Source organism: Rhyacophila brunnea, unplaced genomic scaffold (assembly GCF_057557595.1).
Source record: "Rhyacophila brunnea isolate RB1 unplaced genomic scaffold, BYU_Rbru_1.0 scaffold_14, whole genome shotgun sequence".
NCBI classification, from domain to species: Eukaryota; Metazoa; Arthropoda; class Insecta; order Trichoptera; family Rhyacophilidae; genus Rhyacophila; species Rhyacophila brunnea.
This window is the reverse complement of record NW_028232796.1, coordinates 20,588,896-20,605,819: the sequence shown is the minus strand read 5'-3', so window position 1 is coordinate 20,605,819 and position 16,924 is coordinate 20,588,896. Positions and strand designations below refer to the sequence as shown.

Below are 16,924 nucleotides of genomic sequence, written 5' to 3'. Positions count from 1 at the left end.
ATAAATTTGGTTACACCTGCCGTCAAAATTAACTATGGTAAAAATTATCGTGATTTTACAAACTGAAAGAGCTCGGCTTACATAGATATTAAGTTTAATTCGTATATTTTTCTATAATCTAAGTTCGTATAATAATTATACGAATTAAACTGAATTATTCATAAAAGGATCGGTAGATTAAGCATTGGTTCTCAACCTGTTTATGCCACGGCCTCTAAAATTTGAACATCTGCCGAAAAATAATATTTACCGCAAACAAACTAATTCGCAAGGAATCTTCTAAAGTTTATGATCTGTGTAGAGGTGAGTTGGAAATACTGTCACCAGTTTGTGCACTCAAGTTTCGGATGAAACTACCCATACTAAGTATTTGTGGCCCAATAAACTTATTCCAAAAAACTTGTGATATCATCGCGAATCGCTGTTCTGTGCTGTGCATTCGCCAGTTGGTAGACTTTCAACACTATTGACATTAAATGCACACGAACGAAATAGCACTTGAATATAGGTATATTTTAATTTATTAGTCTATTGCATTCGAATGTATGAATAATAATAGGTCATAAATTTTGTGTCGCAGCACAGTGGTGAGATGACGCACAAGCTTAGGCTTGTTATATACCGCTCAAAACATGTTTAATTTTTTTTTAAAAATCACTGTTATTCATTTCTGTTAACAATAGTATTGTAACCCAACAGAAAAACAACTCATAAAGTTAAAATTTTATAATAAATGGGACTTTTCGACAAGCGGAGGTCAGCGTATTTTTAGCGATTATATTGAAGCCGATACACAGTCTGAGTTCCCTGAGCCGATACGTATTTTAAAATACTAATAATATGGAGTTGGTTTTAGTTTCAGTTGAGTATGAAATTTTTGTCGCATACGCACGCCAAACGATCTATATAGTATTCCAAATACTAGTAAGTATTTTGGAACAAGTTTATATACTAAGTATTTTTTTATACTGGTAGTAAGTATACGTCTTAGTTTTCTAAATCGACCAGTTTTCCCATCTCTAAATCTGTGCCTATTCTTAATATAAGATTTATAAGTAATGCCGGAAATGCTGTTTCGCACATCTATGTTGTCGCATAAGGGATTATGATTATCAATGCTGCTTTTGCAATAGATGGATATTCTTGTTGTCACCTTATCCAAAATTCTGAAATATGTACCTACTTTTTTTTATTAAATCCCACTTTAAGTGAATTATCTGATCTAATATCGATCAATACTTATTGAGCTGCCCACCTAAGATGATCATATCTAATTTAAGGATTTAGCAAATGGCGCTCTTATCCAATTGTAATTTTGATCTTCATTCAAGTTTGGTGATTCGTCAATGTAATTAAGTATAACATTTTTAATTAAAATCATGAGTTGTAGGAAACTCATTCAAACTTGAAAACATGTCTGTGCATCCTTGACTAATACATAAATAGACTAATACACAAAGCTTGTGGTTTTATGTTTATAATCAAAATGTTACTTTTTTCCCTGAATGGAATTCATCACGAAAGAGGGAAGAAAGTTCTGATTTTTTGTCACGAAGAAAGAGGCAAAGTTCGCCACTAAGTTATATAATTCGGTATTAAACCTTTTCGCGAGATAGCCATCATACTTCAGTATGGTATAATAACATTCCGCGACTCCCGCTGAAGCCCTACACGTCCTCTCAGAGGCCTGCGACCCATAAGTTTGGGGACCACTAGCTTAAGGGATAAAAGCATACAAAAAATATGCTGAGTTGTTCATGAGTAATTATTATCAAATATAGTACCAACTTGTATGCAAGGAATCTAATTAAAATGTATTATAGATATGGCGAGAACAAAAAATACATAGCTGTTAAAAATGAGTAATATTTAAATTTCTGGGGATTTGTTGGTTTATTTTGGTTTTTTCGTCACTAGGAATTTAAACATGAAATTTTCCTGCAAGAATTACCTAACGTAAGAAATACCTGCATGCTCATTTTTATCTGGAAATATGTAAAAGCCAAGAAATCAACATGCACCCATGACGAATTCAAGAATAATTATTAGAGAAAACTAAACCAAATTTGAATGATAAACATAACCATAAAATAATGTCTAATAATAAAAAAGGGATCGTTAAACGAATTCACTTTTTATAACGCGTAGTTTTATCTATAACTTTAAATTAAATATATATCTAAAAAAAAATTACAATTTGCCAGCTTGGTATTTACCCGCTCACTATATAGGTACAAATCATGTTATCACGATTTGTATAAGTATTAAATTTTAGTAGGTACATACCTATCTAACAATATAAATATTTCTTCTTATATTTTTTACATAATATAATAAGTATATAAGTCATCATCATCATCAGGGGCGCGAAAACCCGGTGTGGGTCCTGACCTTCTCCAACAGCTCCCTCCACCTGTCCCTGTCCAGTGTGGCCGCTTTCCAATTCGGTACCCCCAGAATACGGCAGTCACTGGCAGCTCCATCCAATCAGCGAATCTTTGGCCTCTCTCTTCTTCTACGCCCTATTGGATTGCTGGACATCACTCTCTTTGCCGGTTCATTGTCATTCATACGGTGCACATGACCTAGCCATCGCAGTCTCCCAATCTTAATTGATTGAACTGCGCTGCAATCTTCGTACAGCCCGTAGAGCTCAGCATTATATCTTCTCCTCCAATTGGTGCCATCCCTGATCGGTCCATATATACGGCGGAGAATTTTTCTTTCGAAGATGTTCAGGGCTCGTTCATTTTGCAGAGTTAATGTCCAGGTTTCCGATGCTTATGTGAGCACTGGCTTTACAAGTGTCTTGTAGAGAGTGCTTTTAGTTCGGCGAGATAGTATGAGGGACTTAAAATGTCTTAACAGGCCAAAGTAGCATTTATTCGCAGACATGATTCTCTTGTTGATTTTTTCTGTAATATCATTATGTCGAGTTACAAGAGATCCAAGGTATATGACACTGTCGACCGTATCAAACTTGTATGCACCAATATCTAACTTTGGTGCGACTTCTTGTGGTGTGACATAGACAGGCATGTATTTAGTTTTTGCCTCGTTTTTTTGTAAACCCATTCTTTTGGCAGAGGCTTCTAGTGCTGTGAATGCCCTTTTCAGTGCCAATTCTGATATGGCTAATAAGTATATAAGTATCTACATTAAAATAGCAAATTGTTAAAAAAAAAATAATGTAATTGACGAAAAAGTAAAGATCTTTTCTACTGCCACACTAAATTAAATATTATTTTTAAGTCGTTAGTTATTTAGGAAAGTCTTCACATGCCATCATTTGATATACAATCTGATCATTATCTATATATTTAGTGTGTTTTCGGTATAATATGTATATGTGAAAAACTGGTTAAGTTCGTTTTGATTGTTATTACTGAGAATAAATGCCAGGTACTCATTTTTTGGCGCTAATTTTTGCAACATTGATTCCGGAAAATTTGGGTAAATGTCACGACTGATCGCATTGTACAACTCATAGAATTGAGCATGCAACATTATAGTACTCGTATATATATATATTGAATATACATAATTTGAAAACACCTCAGATATAAACCTACCTACTCAATATTTTTTGAAAAAAAAATACGCCGCCCGACGCGACGGGACCTGTGACCACTGAATTTGCGAAAAAGTGAAAAAAAAAAAAAAAAGTTAAGCTACGGGCATCGTACTTAATTATGACAAATTTTACTAATAGTTCTTAATATTAATACTATCTACCGTGGGTACTTGATGGAATTTAAATTTAAATTCTAATAGGTATAAATTTTGTACTATTCCTGAATATAATCTGTACTATTCCTTACAATCCTGATATTATCAAATAAAATAGTACAACACTTAAATCCATTAGAATTTAATAATTATTACATGAAATGCTTATCAAATTGCGTTAATGTTGACTATTGGTTTATGTGTTTAAATTTAAGGTAAGTATCATTAATTACCTTAATTACTAAGCGACGCCCCGATCACTCCCATTTTTTTAGTTATAACGTACTTATATTAATTGATAATAATTGAATAAACCATATCTTTTATTTTTACGAATAATTCACAAAATTTAAGAATGTAAATTATAAGTAAGTATCCATACTTAATAATATATTCAATATACAATTTGAAAAAAACATCAGATATATTTATTATTAGATCATGTTCTATCATAATGAGATCGAATATGGACTTTCATAGAACGGAGGTTTTGTATAAACAGTTTTTTTTTTACGAGAAATGGATGTTAGCCACATGCTCAACTTATTAGGTCCATACTCTGACTCCAAACACAAATTGAAAAACAATGTTATGTGTATTTGTCAGGCCCAGGGTTCAAATCTGGGACCCACGACATTACGCCATAAGATATATATCCATTAAATACGTATAACATATCGTCACTGTTCTGGTTCTAATTCGAAAAAATGAAATATTGAGTTAGTACCAAAATGATCTTTATTTCAAACTTTACCGAATGGAAACCTTCTTAATAAATAAACAGTCTTTATTTTAAAGTCATCCTTTTTACGATTACTTAATAAACTCACATGATAGATCATTATTTCAAAGATTTTAACAACTTCAAAGTCAAATTACTCAAAACTAGTATTCTCCAGTTAGTGTGTTCTGCCAGAACAGAGACGATATTTACCTAAAAAATATATATTTTTTAAAAATACGTACATAATATCTGAAGTATTTTTAAATTATGTATAATATTCAATAACATTATTATTGATATTGGAAAAAAACTGTCTTCGGATGAAAGTTCATTGCTATTGTACTTTCATCTCGCGCTGGTGTTGAAATAATGACAACATAATAATTAGGTATTCAACGTTTTTAACATTAATTTATTCAAGGTAAACAAAACATCTACATACGGATCTGATGAAAAAAGAAAACAATATAATATTAGAATTAAAAATGTATACTAAACGATTGTGAAGTAAATAGAAGAAGCGCATATTTGAATACTAATTAAAATATATCTGGTTTTACGTGTCGTAAAACTCGTAAACGGCGGAAGAGAGTAGTGAGGAACCTCAATACCTGACGTCGATTCGTAAGATGACTTTAATCGGCTCTCGTATATTGTCAGTTTGAATCGCCAAGTCACCGAGGTGAGCTCGCATTTTGTGTCTCTCCGTGAATTTCCAAACAATATTACAATCACTACTGTTTTCATAAACACGTTCCTTGACCAAAGAGGACGTAAATCCGTGTTATACGAATTGTCTAATGGTTGGGTGTATTTTATACGGATTAGTGAGAGTGCATCTTGCGAAGATTTGAATAAACAATGTGTACTTATTTTACATAGAACTAAAATTACGAAATAAGTATAATATCTTAAATGAAATAGGGATTTATATTTTTTGTATAAAATGCACATGTAGATACGTGTAGATTATAGACACAACATGTGATAATATGTTAATAGTGCATTTTTTATAGCGAAGTGAAAAATAATCGATAGCAGTAATGTATAAATTAATGCATTGAAAGCCATAACAAATATTATACACTTATTGAGAACGATAATATTAATGAAATGCCATATTGGAGATACTAGTATACGAAGAAAGCGTGAATTATAATAATATATAATCGATTTGTAAAAATCTGATAAAAATAAGAAAGTGGGAAATCTGCGATCAAATTAATATACTAGGCATATTATTTGGCAAGAATGTTCGTTTTAAAATAATCATGAGATAAAAACAGTTCGATAAAAGTATGTTATGAATGCTCAGGTCTTTTGGACGCGTGTTCCCGCCAAAATAAGTTCGCGGATACATTTTAGAATTTCGAATTCATAAGCAAAACAATCGACAGTCGTTATTTTGTTTTTTTTGACTGCTGTCAGAAGGAAACAAATAGCTAGGTGTTTTTTGGTGAATTTAAATAAGCGGTGACAGTCAATCAGTCAGGATGGAGTCAAAGAAATTGGACGAGCTGGAACCAGAACTGGCGGAGAGGGTGGAGCTGCTGCCGAGTCGCGAGAAAGACAAAAATGTGCCCAGCAAACGAAAGCCGCAAAGTGAGTATTCAAATTATTCTAAATAATATTCTATAATCTAAATTATGACATATTCAATTGGTTTTTCTGTACAATTCTGTACTTTTCACGACCCAGCTGTCAAAAATCATGATGTGAAAGATGTTTACTACATTTTAATACTTAAACTAAGTAGCCACTCGACAGAAAAGTAAAAAGAAAATTCAGCACAGCAGTGACGTATCGTATTTACTATTTATATACTAGCAGGCATATTCGTAAAATACGTACATTTGTCATACATTTATTACATCTTATTACCTATAATCATCTATGCTACATAATTTAAATGATACTTTACTCCACTGATATTTAAAATCCTTGATTTTATTAATCCATTATATTATTATTATTATATCCAATGCGTTGATCGAGGGATGGATTTTGTTCGATCGCACCATAACCTAAAAAATGTTCATTGGATCATTACCTAAACATTCTTAATTTTATTTCCGTAAACAATTCACGTGTAAGTCGTCCTCAAATTAACAATGCAGTAACCCGCGTGAACCAATATTATCATTTAATAATCCCATTCACTGCGGACCTTTTAATTAATATTTAATTGCCACATTTAAAAAACATGCTAATTATATATAATGGCCACCTGATGTGCAACGCACCAGTGCATGACTGATAGCTTGCTGTAGGAGTGAGAGAAAGAGAATACTAATAAGTGCTTTTGTTTAATTTTTAATGCCTCAGTGTCCTTAGCCAAATATAATACGTTTGTTCAAGTTGAAGAATGTTAATGGAAGAGTGTAGTAGATCACTGCCAGTTTTGATACTGGGCAGTAGATCACAGCCTACTTGAAGTCAGATAAGTCTGGAGTAGATTAAAGACTTCGTGGCACCGTAATAATGTGGGTCACAGTCATATCGTATTTATGTGATGGCATCGTTTTGGAATGATTAATACCAGTCTATCTTCTAAATTTAAAATAATATTAGATATTAAAACCATGGCCCCATGGAGGGGGGGGCTAACAAGGCTCTAGCCTGGGGGCCCTGCGTAGTAGGTCGACCAGTTAAGTAATATATACATACATCACGAATTTGCTCTAATAGTAAATAAAGTCGCCTGCGGTGCTATTTGACGGGTGGAATTTTATTTATTAATTATTTTAATTGTTTCCTGGTTAATAAAAATGAGTATTTATCCAATATGGCGAAGGGTCGTATCTTGGCTATCACAAAAGGGGTTCACTATTAGGGCTTCATAATATTATGATGCCGAGTGAAGACTACTCTAGTGGATTTATTTAAAAATACCAAAAATTGCTAAAAATACACGGAATGCCCTTTATTTTACAATAAACCCTGTAGTACCGCGGAATACTATTTGTGGAATACTGTTTAACATAGCGATCGATTGGTGGGGGCCATGATTAAAACAATTATTACATTGTAATAACAATATATTACATAGTTATATATTATTTTAGCGTTGTTATTATCTCTACATAGCATTCCATTTTGATCGAAAATTACTGGTACTGTTCGGTTAAAGCGGATACAGCGGAAAACGCATTTTGAAAAAAGCCGATAAACTGGATTATTTGTTAGGTTAACCTAACCAAACCTAACCTAACCTAACCCAACCTAACTTAACCTAAACTAACCCAAACTAACAAATAATCCAGTTTATCGGCTATTTTCAAAATTCGTTTTCCGCTGTATCCGCTTTAGCCGAACAGTACCAAATTACTTAATATAACCATTACATAATATATCCTTTTTTGAAATTATATTGCCGCATTAGGGGTATTAGTAAGGGACGAAAATACCCGGAAGGGAGAGGTGCTTAGCAGTGCGTATATTTACTTTAATGAAGTCACCTAGGGTACGAGGCCCCATAGAGCGCGAGGCCCGATTGGGCTCTATTGATCCAATCGTCCTAAGAACGGGACTGATACTATTATTAAATTGCCAATATAAACATTGATGTACATTAGGTACGATAGATTTTTTATTTATTTCGTTAGCGCACCTATTCACAATTTTATCCTATAGGCTCCGATATGGTATTCAATTATGAAAATAGTCGATATTTGCTAGATTAGTATGCGTTAAATCAGTAACGTATACCTATTCTAAAATGCCCTTTAATTGGAGTATCAAAGAAAGATTATTATACTTATTGTATTTTCAGTTCCATTTTAAGACCCTATTCGTTTTGGGCTCTGTGCCTTTGCATTTATTGCACCTGTCTTGTTACGGCACTGTATACTGTAATCTTGTCTACCAATAAAACACTGTATTTTTCTTGAACTGAAAACATTGTAAAATAGATAAATTGTTTTAAATCCCGTCAGAATCTAGAAACACTGTCGACTTGTCAACGTTTAAAAGCTCTTTAGTTCTTCCTGTCAGTCTAAATGATATTATTATTGGGCGTAAAAAGCTCGCATGCGCCAGTCTCAGCGAATGCTAATAACATTATTTGTCATTCTTGTCAGTATTCAAAGTAAACATTTGATTAATGATCTACTGTTTTCTGGTCATTTTTTTGTTTGCAAAACTGACTGTAATTTGAATAACGAGTTAGTGCATGGCACCGACGTATGATGCTTATCAACACCATGGTGTAAACTTGCTTCTGAAGATGTTGCATGATTATTTAAGTAGACATTCTGTCTCTCCTGATTTCAGATTCTACTCGCAATCTTTTTTTTTCAGGACCTAGGTGGTACATTGTGCAATTTAAAATATTTTGTACTTAGGTTTTTTTTACTAAAAGCTCTGTATAGCCATATGTTAATTATAATATTTGAATGTTGACCTTTTAAATTTAATTTGAGCCGCGTCGTAAAAAGTGTGTGCATATATTTTTTTAAGAATATTATATTTGTAATAGATCGCCCAGTTGGCCACCAAGCGAGTAATCTGCAGTGTTGTTGAGAAACAATTAAATAAAATGCCTGTTAATAGAACCATAATGCGAAAAAAGTTTTTTTTGTAGTATTCGTAGTATTCGTATATACGTACATTCGTACTATATTTATAGTATTCGTATTTTTTGTAGTAACGCGTTTTAGTTGTAGTATTCTCTGTACCATTATGCAGTATTGCTGTGTTATGTTTTATAATAATGTTAAATATATAATAATATGTAGAGTGATATTGAGCTTAAAGCTGCCCACAAGTTAGTATCTAAATTATCCGCAATCCCCGGCGGCACGAATGTGTGAAAGTAAAAATGCTTGATATTATTTTATTATGGTCTCTTAAATAATTATTTCTCATCTACTAAATTCATGTTTATCATAGTTTCTTGTTGCCATTTTTGTGCCTTCTTTTTCGACTGTAATCATGAGGTTGTTTTAGTCATGTTTTTGCAATTTTACTATTATAATCAGCACCATGGAAAAAATATGAATGCCTCTGATATTAACGTAGCACGCAATGTATGAGTATTTGACATCTTTTAATCAGGAATACTTTACACGTAAATAGTCCGGGAAAGTGCAATAATTCATGTATTGGCGATCTAATATCTCAAATAATCTAAATGAATATAACAAAGTATTTAAATTGTTTATTATTATTACGATTAAATAAGTATAACAAACAAAGGTTACCTAGCCCAAAGTTACATATATATTAGATATAGCTTTTGAAACGGAAACGGAAACGGGAACCTATATGATAATACTAGAAAAACATACTAACTCTTGAATGTGGCTTAGTTCTGCATCTGTTAAACTATTACTTACGAGATTTTTTACGGCTTGATTAAAATGAATGATTCCTTTATAGGTATTCGTACGAGTATATTTTTCAAATTTAGAATTTTCATTGATGTATGACTTTTATTTTACTTTGGGTACCACATTTATTAATCTCCTTGTTTCGTTTTCTCATATACATTTAAATATTTTGTTTTCTCTTATGCGTTACATATAATTCAAGACAAATATTATATATAAGGATATTATAGTATTTGACACGAATCATGATTTGCTTAATTCATTCAAAGTATGTTACGAAAAAAAGTGTATCATAACTCTGCAAATGCGTTGAGGCGACACTGTTTCAGGTTTCAACGGGTAGCTGTATTTTTTTAAAATTATATTAAATATATATTTTTTAATAATATGTATATCTATCGCTTGTTACATTAGAACAAAATAAGTGCATGGCAAAAGTATCTAATGTGAATTAATCTGTCTACGAATAGTGAACAACTGTGAATAACCACAGCTATAGGTTGCATGTTTATTTATTTATAAGTTTTTTCACACAATCAGTTTAAGAATTGTTGAACAGGTATATTTAACCCACGTATATTTTTTTTTTTTGCATATTTGAAAACAGGTCCAAAAATAAAATATGTATTATAACCAAGAGTTCTGGGAATATTATCATTTAAATGAACCCTACTCATTGTCATTGAGAGGTCACTGCACTCTGGTGGAATCGGTCTAAACTAAATATTTACTTATATTAAAAAAAAAGTATTGAAGGTTTTGGAATTCAAGTGGTATGGGACTCTAACCTGACTCCTACTACTCGCGAAGGAAGTATGATTGATGTATTTTTTCTTATGTACGAAAAATATTCTCTCTCATTCCACTCCCATGAAATGAAGTGGTTAAGAAACATATTATTATCTTCAAATTATAATTCGACCATCATGTTGAAAGTCACACGTTAAATTAAATTGTGTCTTCTTTTAAAATTAATAATTATATTATTTGTGTAGTGGGGTGTACTGTTAGTTTCACTGCTACTACTAATATTTAACCAGTACTACACTACCGGCATGTTTTGCTAAAAACACACATACTATTACATAGTTTGATTATTCTTTGAAGGTGTATTTACGCGTTTTCTTTCGATCATCGAAAAAAACGAAACGAGGTTAGGTAGTGATTTTCTTTGTATTTGTTATTTAGCGTTGTATATTGGAACATAACTTGTTACGGAGTGACATGATACGCATTACAATTAAACTAGCATACGCTTTAAATGACACAATATCGTTTTTCATCTCGACTGAAAACGTTGCGGTTTTCGAACAGGTAACTCAGTTTACTTGTCAGTATCTGAGTTGATTGGTTGTGCCGCAGTAGCGAAGGCCGTGCGCCGATCGGTGGAAAACGATTATAGCAATCGAAGAGTATAACAATACACATTAAGACAGTAATGGATGTGTCATAATACTACTTACCTACAGTTAGGAATTGTAAAACCGGTATCCCAGTATTTTTCGATCCCGAAATACCGGTTTTAAAAATTAGACAATACCGATATATTCGGTATTTGACAGTGGAAACAAAATGTATTAATTAACATAATATCAGGATTGTAATTTTTGTTGTGTTACGCAATGTTTGGTTTACTTCGTCGTCTTTGGTGACCAGAAATGATACATGCTATAAAATATTAGTATTTCAAAAAGATTTTTACATATATTATATTTATTGGTAGATACTTTCCACTTATTTTATGAATACCGATATTAATACCGGTATTAAATAGGAAATACCAGTATTGATATTTTCATACGGTATTACAATCCATACCTACAGTAGGTAGTACCACCGAGTAACGGGTGGAAATTTATTCTGGCGTAATCGGGATATCTCCATACTGGAGGCAAAATCTAGTAGCGAAAATTCTGTTTGTGAGCTTAGATAGTAAATGATACAATGTATTAAATTATTTTTTAAAGCATAAAATATAGGTACCGTATAACTGTAAAGATACGCAAATTATCAAAAATAAATTATTAAGCAAGTTTATTTATGCCACAAATTAACTGCCGATTAAAATAACAAACGAATGTTTTCCTCTAATTCCGCAAGCTACGTAAGACCAGAACTGTTTATAATTACGATAAAATACCGACTGGATTTTTAATTTACTCATTATCCCAAAATAGATTGAATAGTCTGGTTAATTTAATAGTCATCAGTCCATCACACATCAGTAATTAAAGGAATTCGATATGTTTTCAATCAATGTATTATACTATCATTATAATGTGTTCAATTATTATTTATTCCTGACATTTGTTCTGTAACGAATGAATCTTCTTCTTTGGTGAAGTTTAGTTACAAAATTCCTGTATATATATTCATGTCCTGGGCCATTCGTATCAGATTATTAAGGTCTTAGCCGAAGCTACTTTTGGAAGTTGCGTAGCGTAAAGAGCCTCTATTATTACCATGTACCTATTACGAGTTGAATTAGGTACATCGTGTTTATCATTATGGCCAATATGAAGCTAGTATATGTATGATGATAGCTATTTGTTCTCTTAGATTGTTTTAATACGTCTTTGTTGGTGACGTGATCGGATCAGAAAATCCTCATCGTACGTAGATGCAGCCACATCTATAAATCTCCAGTTTTCTGATGGTACATTCTGCAGGTTTCGAGTCCATATTATCAATCAATACAGATATAATGTAGCACACGATCGTTTTACATCAGGCGCTAGGGATTACGTCTCGATTACAAAAGAGATATTTTTTAAAAAGCGTTTTCTGTCATTTCAATTCTAGTGTTTGTGACGACGAAAGCTTATTGATACATTTTACTTGATCCGACTTCTTTAACGGCTTGCTCTTACGACTATAAATATCTAAATAAAAATACCACCTAGGTTCCTAGCTCATAACGAAATTAACTAACCAAAGATGATGGAAATAAACAATGATTGAATTTATCGATAAATTTTATTATCATAGCTGGCCTACGTGTGCCAAATTTTAAACTGCGCTTGAATGGATCAACTTTACTATTAATCGTCTATATTTGCGAATAAAATTCAAGGGAACATTTAATTTGTTTGGAAATAATGACTGCACAAACATATTTTGCGTTTTATTTCGATGAACCGATGGTCTAGCAAATTTTTAATAATACTTGACTCGTTTCATTTTTTCTAATCATATATATCAGCGCATGGCTTAATCGTTTCTATTTGAACGTCAAACGGTGTCTGTTTTTTATTCGCTCCGTTTTATTTTTATTATATCGGCGTAAGTGTGCTGGCCAATTTATTATGCTCGTGTAAAATACACGAGGATTAATACGTCTTCCTAGATTTCCGCACAGGTTCAACATAATATTACAGATAAATATTGAAGCTTTTTGAATAGTTTAATATGGAGGTTCTCCAATTTGCAGCATGGTTGTACTGAGGATGATCGTTTCTTGGAATTAGTTAGATTCTATCATCTACTTTGAATTAATTGATTCTTTGAAAAATAATTACTATTATCATTTTTACGTATAATCAGCTCACCACAAAGTTAATCTTGAGAACTTTGAATTATGATTTCGTTCTTGTATTTTTAAATCGTTAATCAATCATAATCAATGTTTTTTACCTCTTAATATTACAATAGGCTTTGGACCACAATTGCAGTAGTGTAGGTAGCGCAACTGTACATTATTAGTAGTAGCTGTGAAACAATAACTGAAATGCCTAGGTTTGAGAAGATCTTCTTCTTCTTCTTCGATGGCGCTACAGCTCAAGTCGAGCCCTGGCCTCCTCCACCGCTGTCCTCCAGCCGGAATGGTCCTCCGCACGTCTTTTCCAGTTCCTGATTTTTAGTAGCTGGTTGGCATCTTTTGTAACATTATCACCCCATCGTGTGCGTGGCTTTCCCATTGGCCTTTTCCCCCTGGGTTTTCTTCGTTTGAGAAGATCACACAGATATATCTCGACCTCACCAGGAATTAAGCCCTAAACCCGCGTATGACTACTAGCCAATGTATTACGCATTTGGCTATAAGGGCCAGTGATGTACCCACGTACCTGTTTAAAACAAGACTGCACATTTGGAATTAATCATTATTATAAGAAGGTTATAATAATAATTTACAACTCTTATAATTTCAAGAAAACCACCAAAAAATTTATAAAAAGGAAAACAAAATAAAAAATCGATTCGATTCACTTGCAAAAAAAAAAAACGATTGAAACGATGCAAAAATCGATATCATATAGAATCGATCTTATTCGCATACCCGGTTAGCCGTTTAAGTTTCCAACGAATACGTACAACTTTTGATCTTTAATAAGTGATGGACATGTATATAGCACAGTTCAGCCTCAGGAGTTTTATGAAGATAAAGAGTTTTGAATCCTAGTATATGCGAGATTTCTCATCAATGTATTTGATTTTCCACTTCCAAACTCACTCACGGGACTGCATATCTGTCACTGAACATACCTATATTTTAAAGGTGTCGATCAATGAAGTTGCTTTAATAGTTGGGAGCAACGTGGTACCCATTCGTTGATTTCATAATAATTATAATATTTTTATTACTTGATGATCCTCATATCTCTATCTGAGTCTGATGCTGTCATACTAAGCTGCGGCATCGAGCATTTTCCACTGATATCGTATTGAAAAAAAAAAACCAACAAACTCCGTTGGTGACACTCTATAAGTCCACATTGACAAAGTCGGAGGGACGATTACCTGTCGGAAGATCACGATTTGGGCGGGTGAAAGGGCTTCAGATTCACGGCGTGTCCAATGGGATCCACGACAGAGAAGAGGCGATTGTGCTTAGGAGCAGTCTAAGTTCGGTGTAGCTGTAGTTTCATAAGTATAAAGACAAGAAATTGAAAATTATTCAAAAATATTATTTAAACTAAAAGTTTTTTTTAAAGGAATGATAATAAAAAAATAAAACAAATTATTTAACTGAATTGAAATTGAAGTGTTTTATCATTATTATGGAATCTGCCTAATTTGAATATTTTACGTGCAGATATTTTGTTATATAACTTTTTATAATTTTATTTTTGATTAGCAGTAACATGTTAATTGTTCGTTTTTTAATATTATTTATAATGCATATAGGTAGTTAAAAACCAGTTATTTTAATACAATATGGCATTGGATTATTTGACTTAAAACACTCTAAATGCCAAAATTACATCGGCCATTAAATTAGGCATCTGAAATATCGGCGTAATAATTGGAATGTCAAATATTAACACAAAACATGTGGCTTATACCTAATAAATATAATCATATTCGTTTCGTAATGTTTACTTTTTATGTTAATCGTTGTTATAGAAGAATGAACATGTTAATTTTATCATAAATAATATTTCTTGTAAATTTATATCAGAATATTTTGGTTTCGAGATTTGTACATAAATATTTATAATTTTAAAATATCTAAAATGCGTGCGGTATCTGTAATTGTTTGTAAATGCTAATATTTATTTATTGAAAGAAATTCCTAAGCAGAATAATATGTGTCATTTATACTAATGTATTTCTCGTAAAATGAGATAAATGTATGCAAGAATGACAAAGAATATTCCCGTTTAAAAAAATTAAAGTACATTTTTTTGGTTACTTTAAAATTTAACCAATTCTGTATCAATTCCGTGCTCTCTCCAATTCAATTTAAAGTACAATAAAATTAAGGATCTGGGAATTATGGGGTTTTAGGAGAGTCCTGAACTGGTGCCCTTTTGTTACCAGGATGCCCGTAGGGCGGATCCAGGAATAATATTACAACGTCTAGCGCAGATTGGTGTATATTGAAAAAGAGACTTAGTAAATAGTTGATATTTAGTGTACCTATAAGCGAATACAGTCACACTGTTATAGTGAAATGGTGTAATGAAGTCCTACGAGATCGCTTTCTTTGTTTTATTCTTCATGTGCCATCACCTATTCGTGGTCGTCGACCACCAGGGCAATATTCACTTTATTGTCTGGTATGCTGGAACAGTTTGATGGAACCGCATTGGCAGCAATCAAGAGGATTCTACATGTCTGTGATTTTTATGAAAATTAGTGGTATCTACCTACTTTCTTGCTTTCACTTTCATACGTTTAGGCTACATTTCCGTATAAGAAAGTTTTCCTTAACATCCCTATCAATGAAGGTACAAATTAAACATTTCCACATAACTAGCTCCAACCGGTTTGCAAAACGTAATTACACTGTCATTAACAATATTAATTCTATGAAATAAAACGTTTCCTTAATTTGAATATTAAGGGGTTTCTGAGATTTTATACGTTTCTAGACATCATTAGTAAGAAAAAAAGAACGGAAAACTTGTTGTTTTAATCTTATATGTTTACTTACGGATATGTAGTCTTATTTTATGGTATTTTCATTTCTGAATATTTTACATACAAAGTATATGTTAGTTAGCACGAATTTGTGATTTACGGCATTACCTTCTTCTTCTTCTTTCTCGGCACTACATCCCGGGGCGGGATTTGGCCTCCTCCACAATTGTCCTCCACACGCTCCTTTCCCTGGCTGCTCCTCTCCAGTCTCCAGCCCTCCCCATCTTTCTCCAGTCCTCTTTGATACAGTCAGCCCACCTCTTCTTTGGTCTGCCCCTAGACCGTTTCCACTGTGGGATCCACTTGGTTATAATTTTTGGCGTCCTGTGCTCAGGCATTCTCTCAACGTGTCCAACCCACCTTAGTCTTTGGGATCGACAGAATTTCACCACAGTTTCATGTTTTATTAACTTTTCTAACTCATGGTTCGTTTTTATCCTGTAACTTCCATTTTCCAATGTGGGCCCGAAAATTTTCCTGAGGATCTTTCTTTCGAATATGACCAGTTTATGTTCTTCCCTTTGAATGAGGCACCATGTCTCACAGCCATAGGTAGCTACTGGTCGAATAACTGTTTTGTAGATAAGCAGTTTGCTATTCTTGCTTAGGATTTTCGAACTCAGTAGACCCTTACAGGCGTAGAAGCACTTATTAGCAGCTATGAGTCGTATGTTCACCTCTTCTGTTGTTTTATTGAGTGTGTTTAGGTTAGAGCCCAGGTACGTGAAGCTCTGAACCTCTTCCCATACCTGCTGCTCCACACAGATATTTCGAGGTG

General features: G+C 32.9%; 1 protein-coding gene across 2 annotated transcripts in view; it reads left to right on the top strand.

Moving 5' to 3' along the window:
- Positions 1-5,105: 5,105 nt before the first annotated feature.
- The window catches only part of LOC147075694 (organic cation transporter protein-like), a 128,182-nt gene continuing 116,363 nt past the window's right edge, over positions 5,106-16,924 (top strand). For both annotated transcript variants that reach the window (XM_085942010.1, XM_085942008.1), the window contains exon 1: positions 5,106-6,055. In XM_085942010.1, coding sequence (XP_085798136.1) covers positions 5,947-6,055 — 109 coding nt within the window. In that variant the 5' untranslated portion in view covers positions 5,106-5,946. The remainder of the gene's footprint in view (positions 6,056-16,924) is intronic.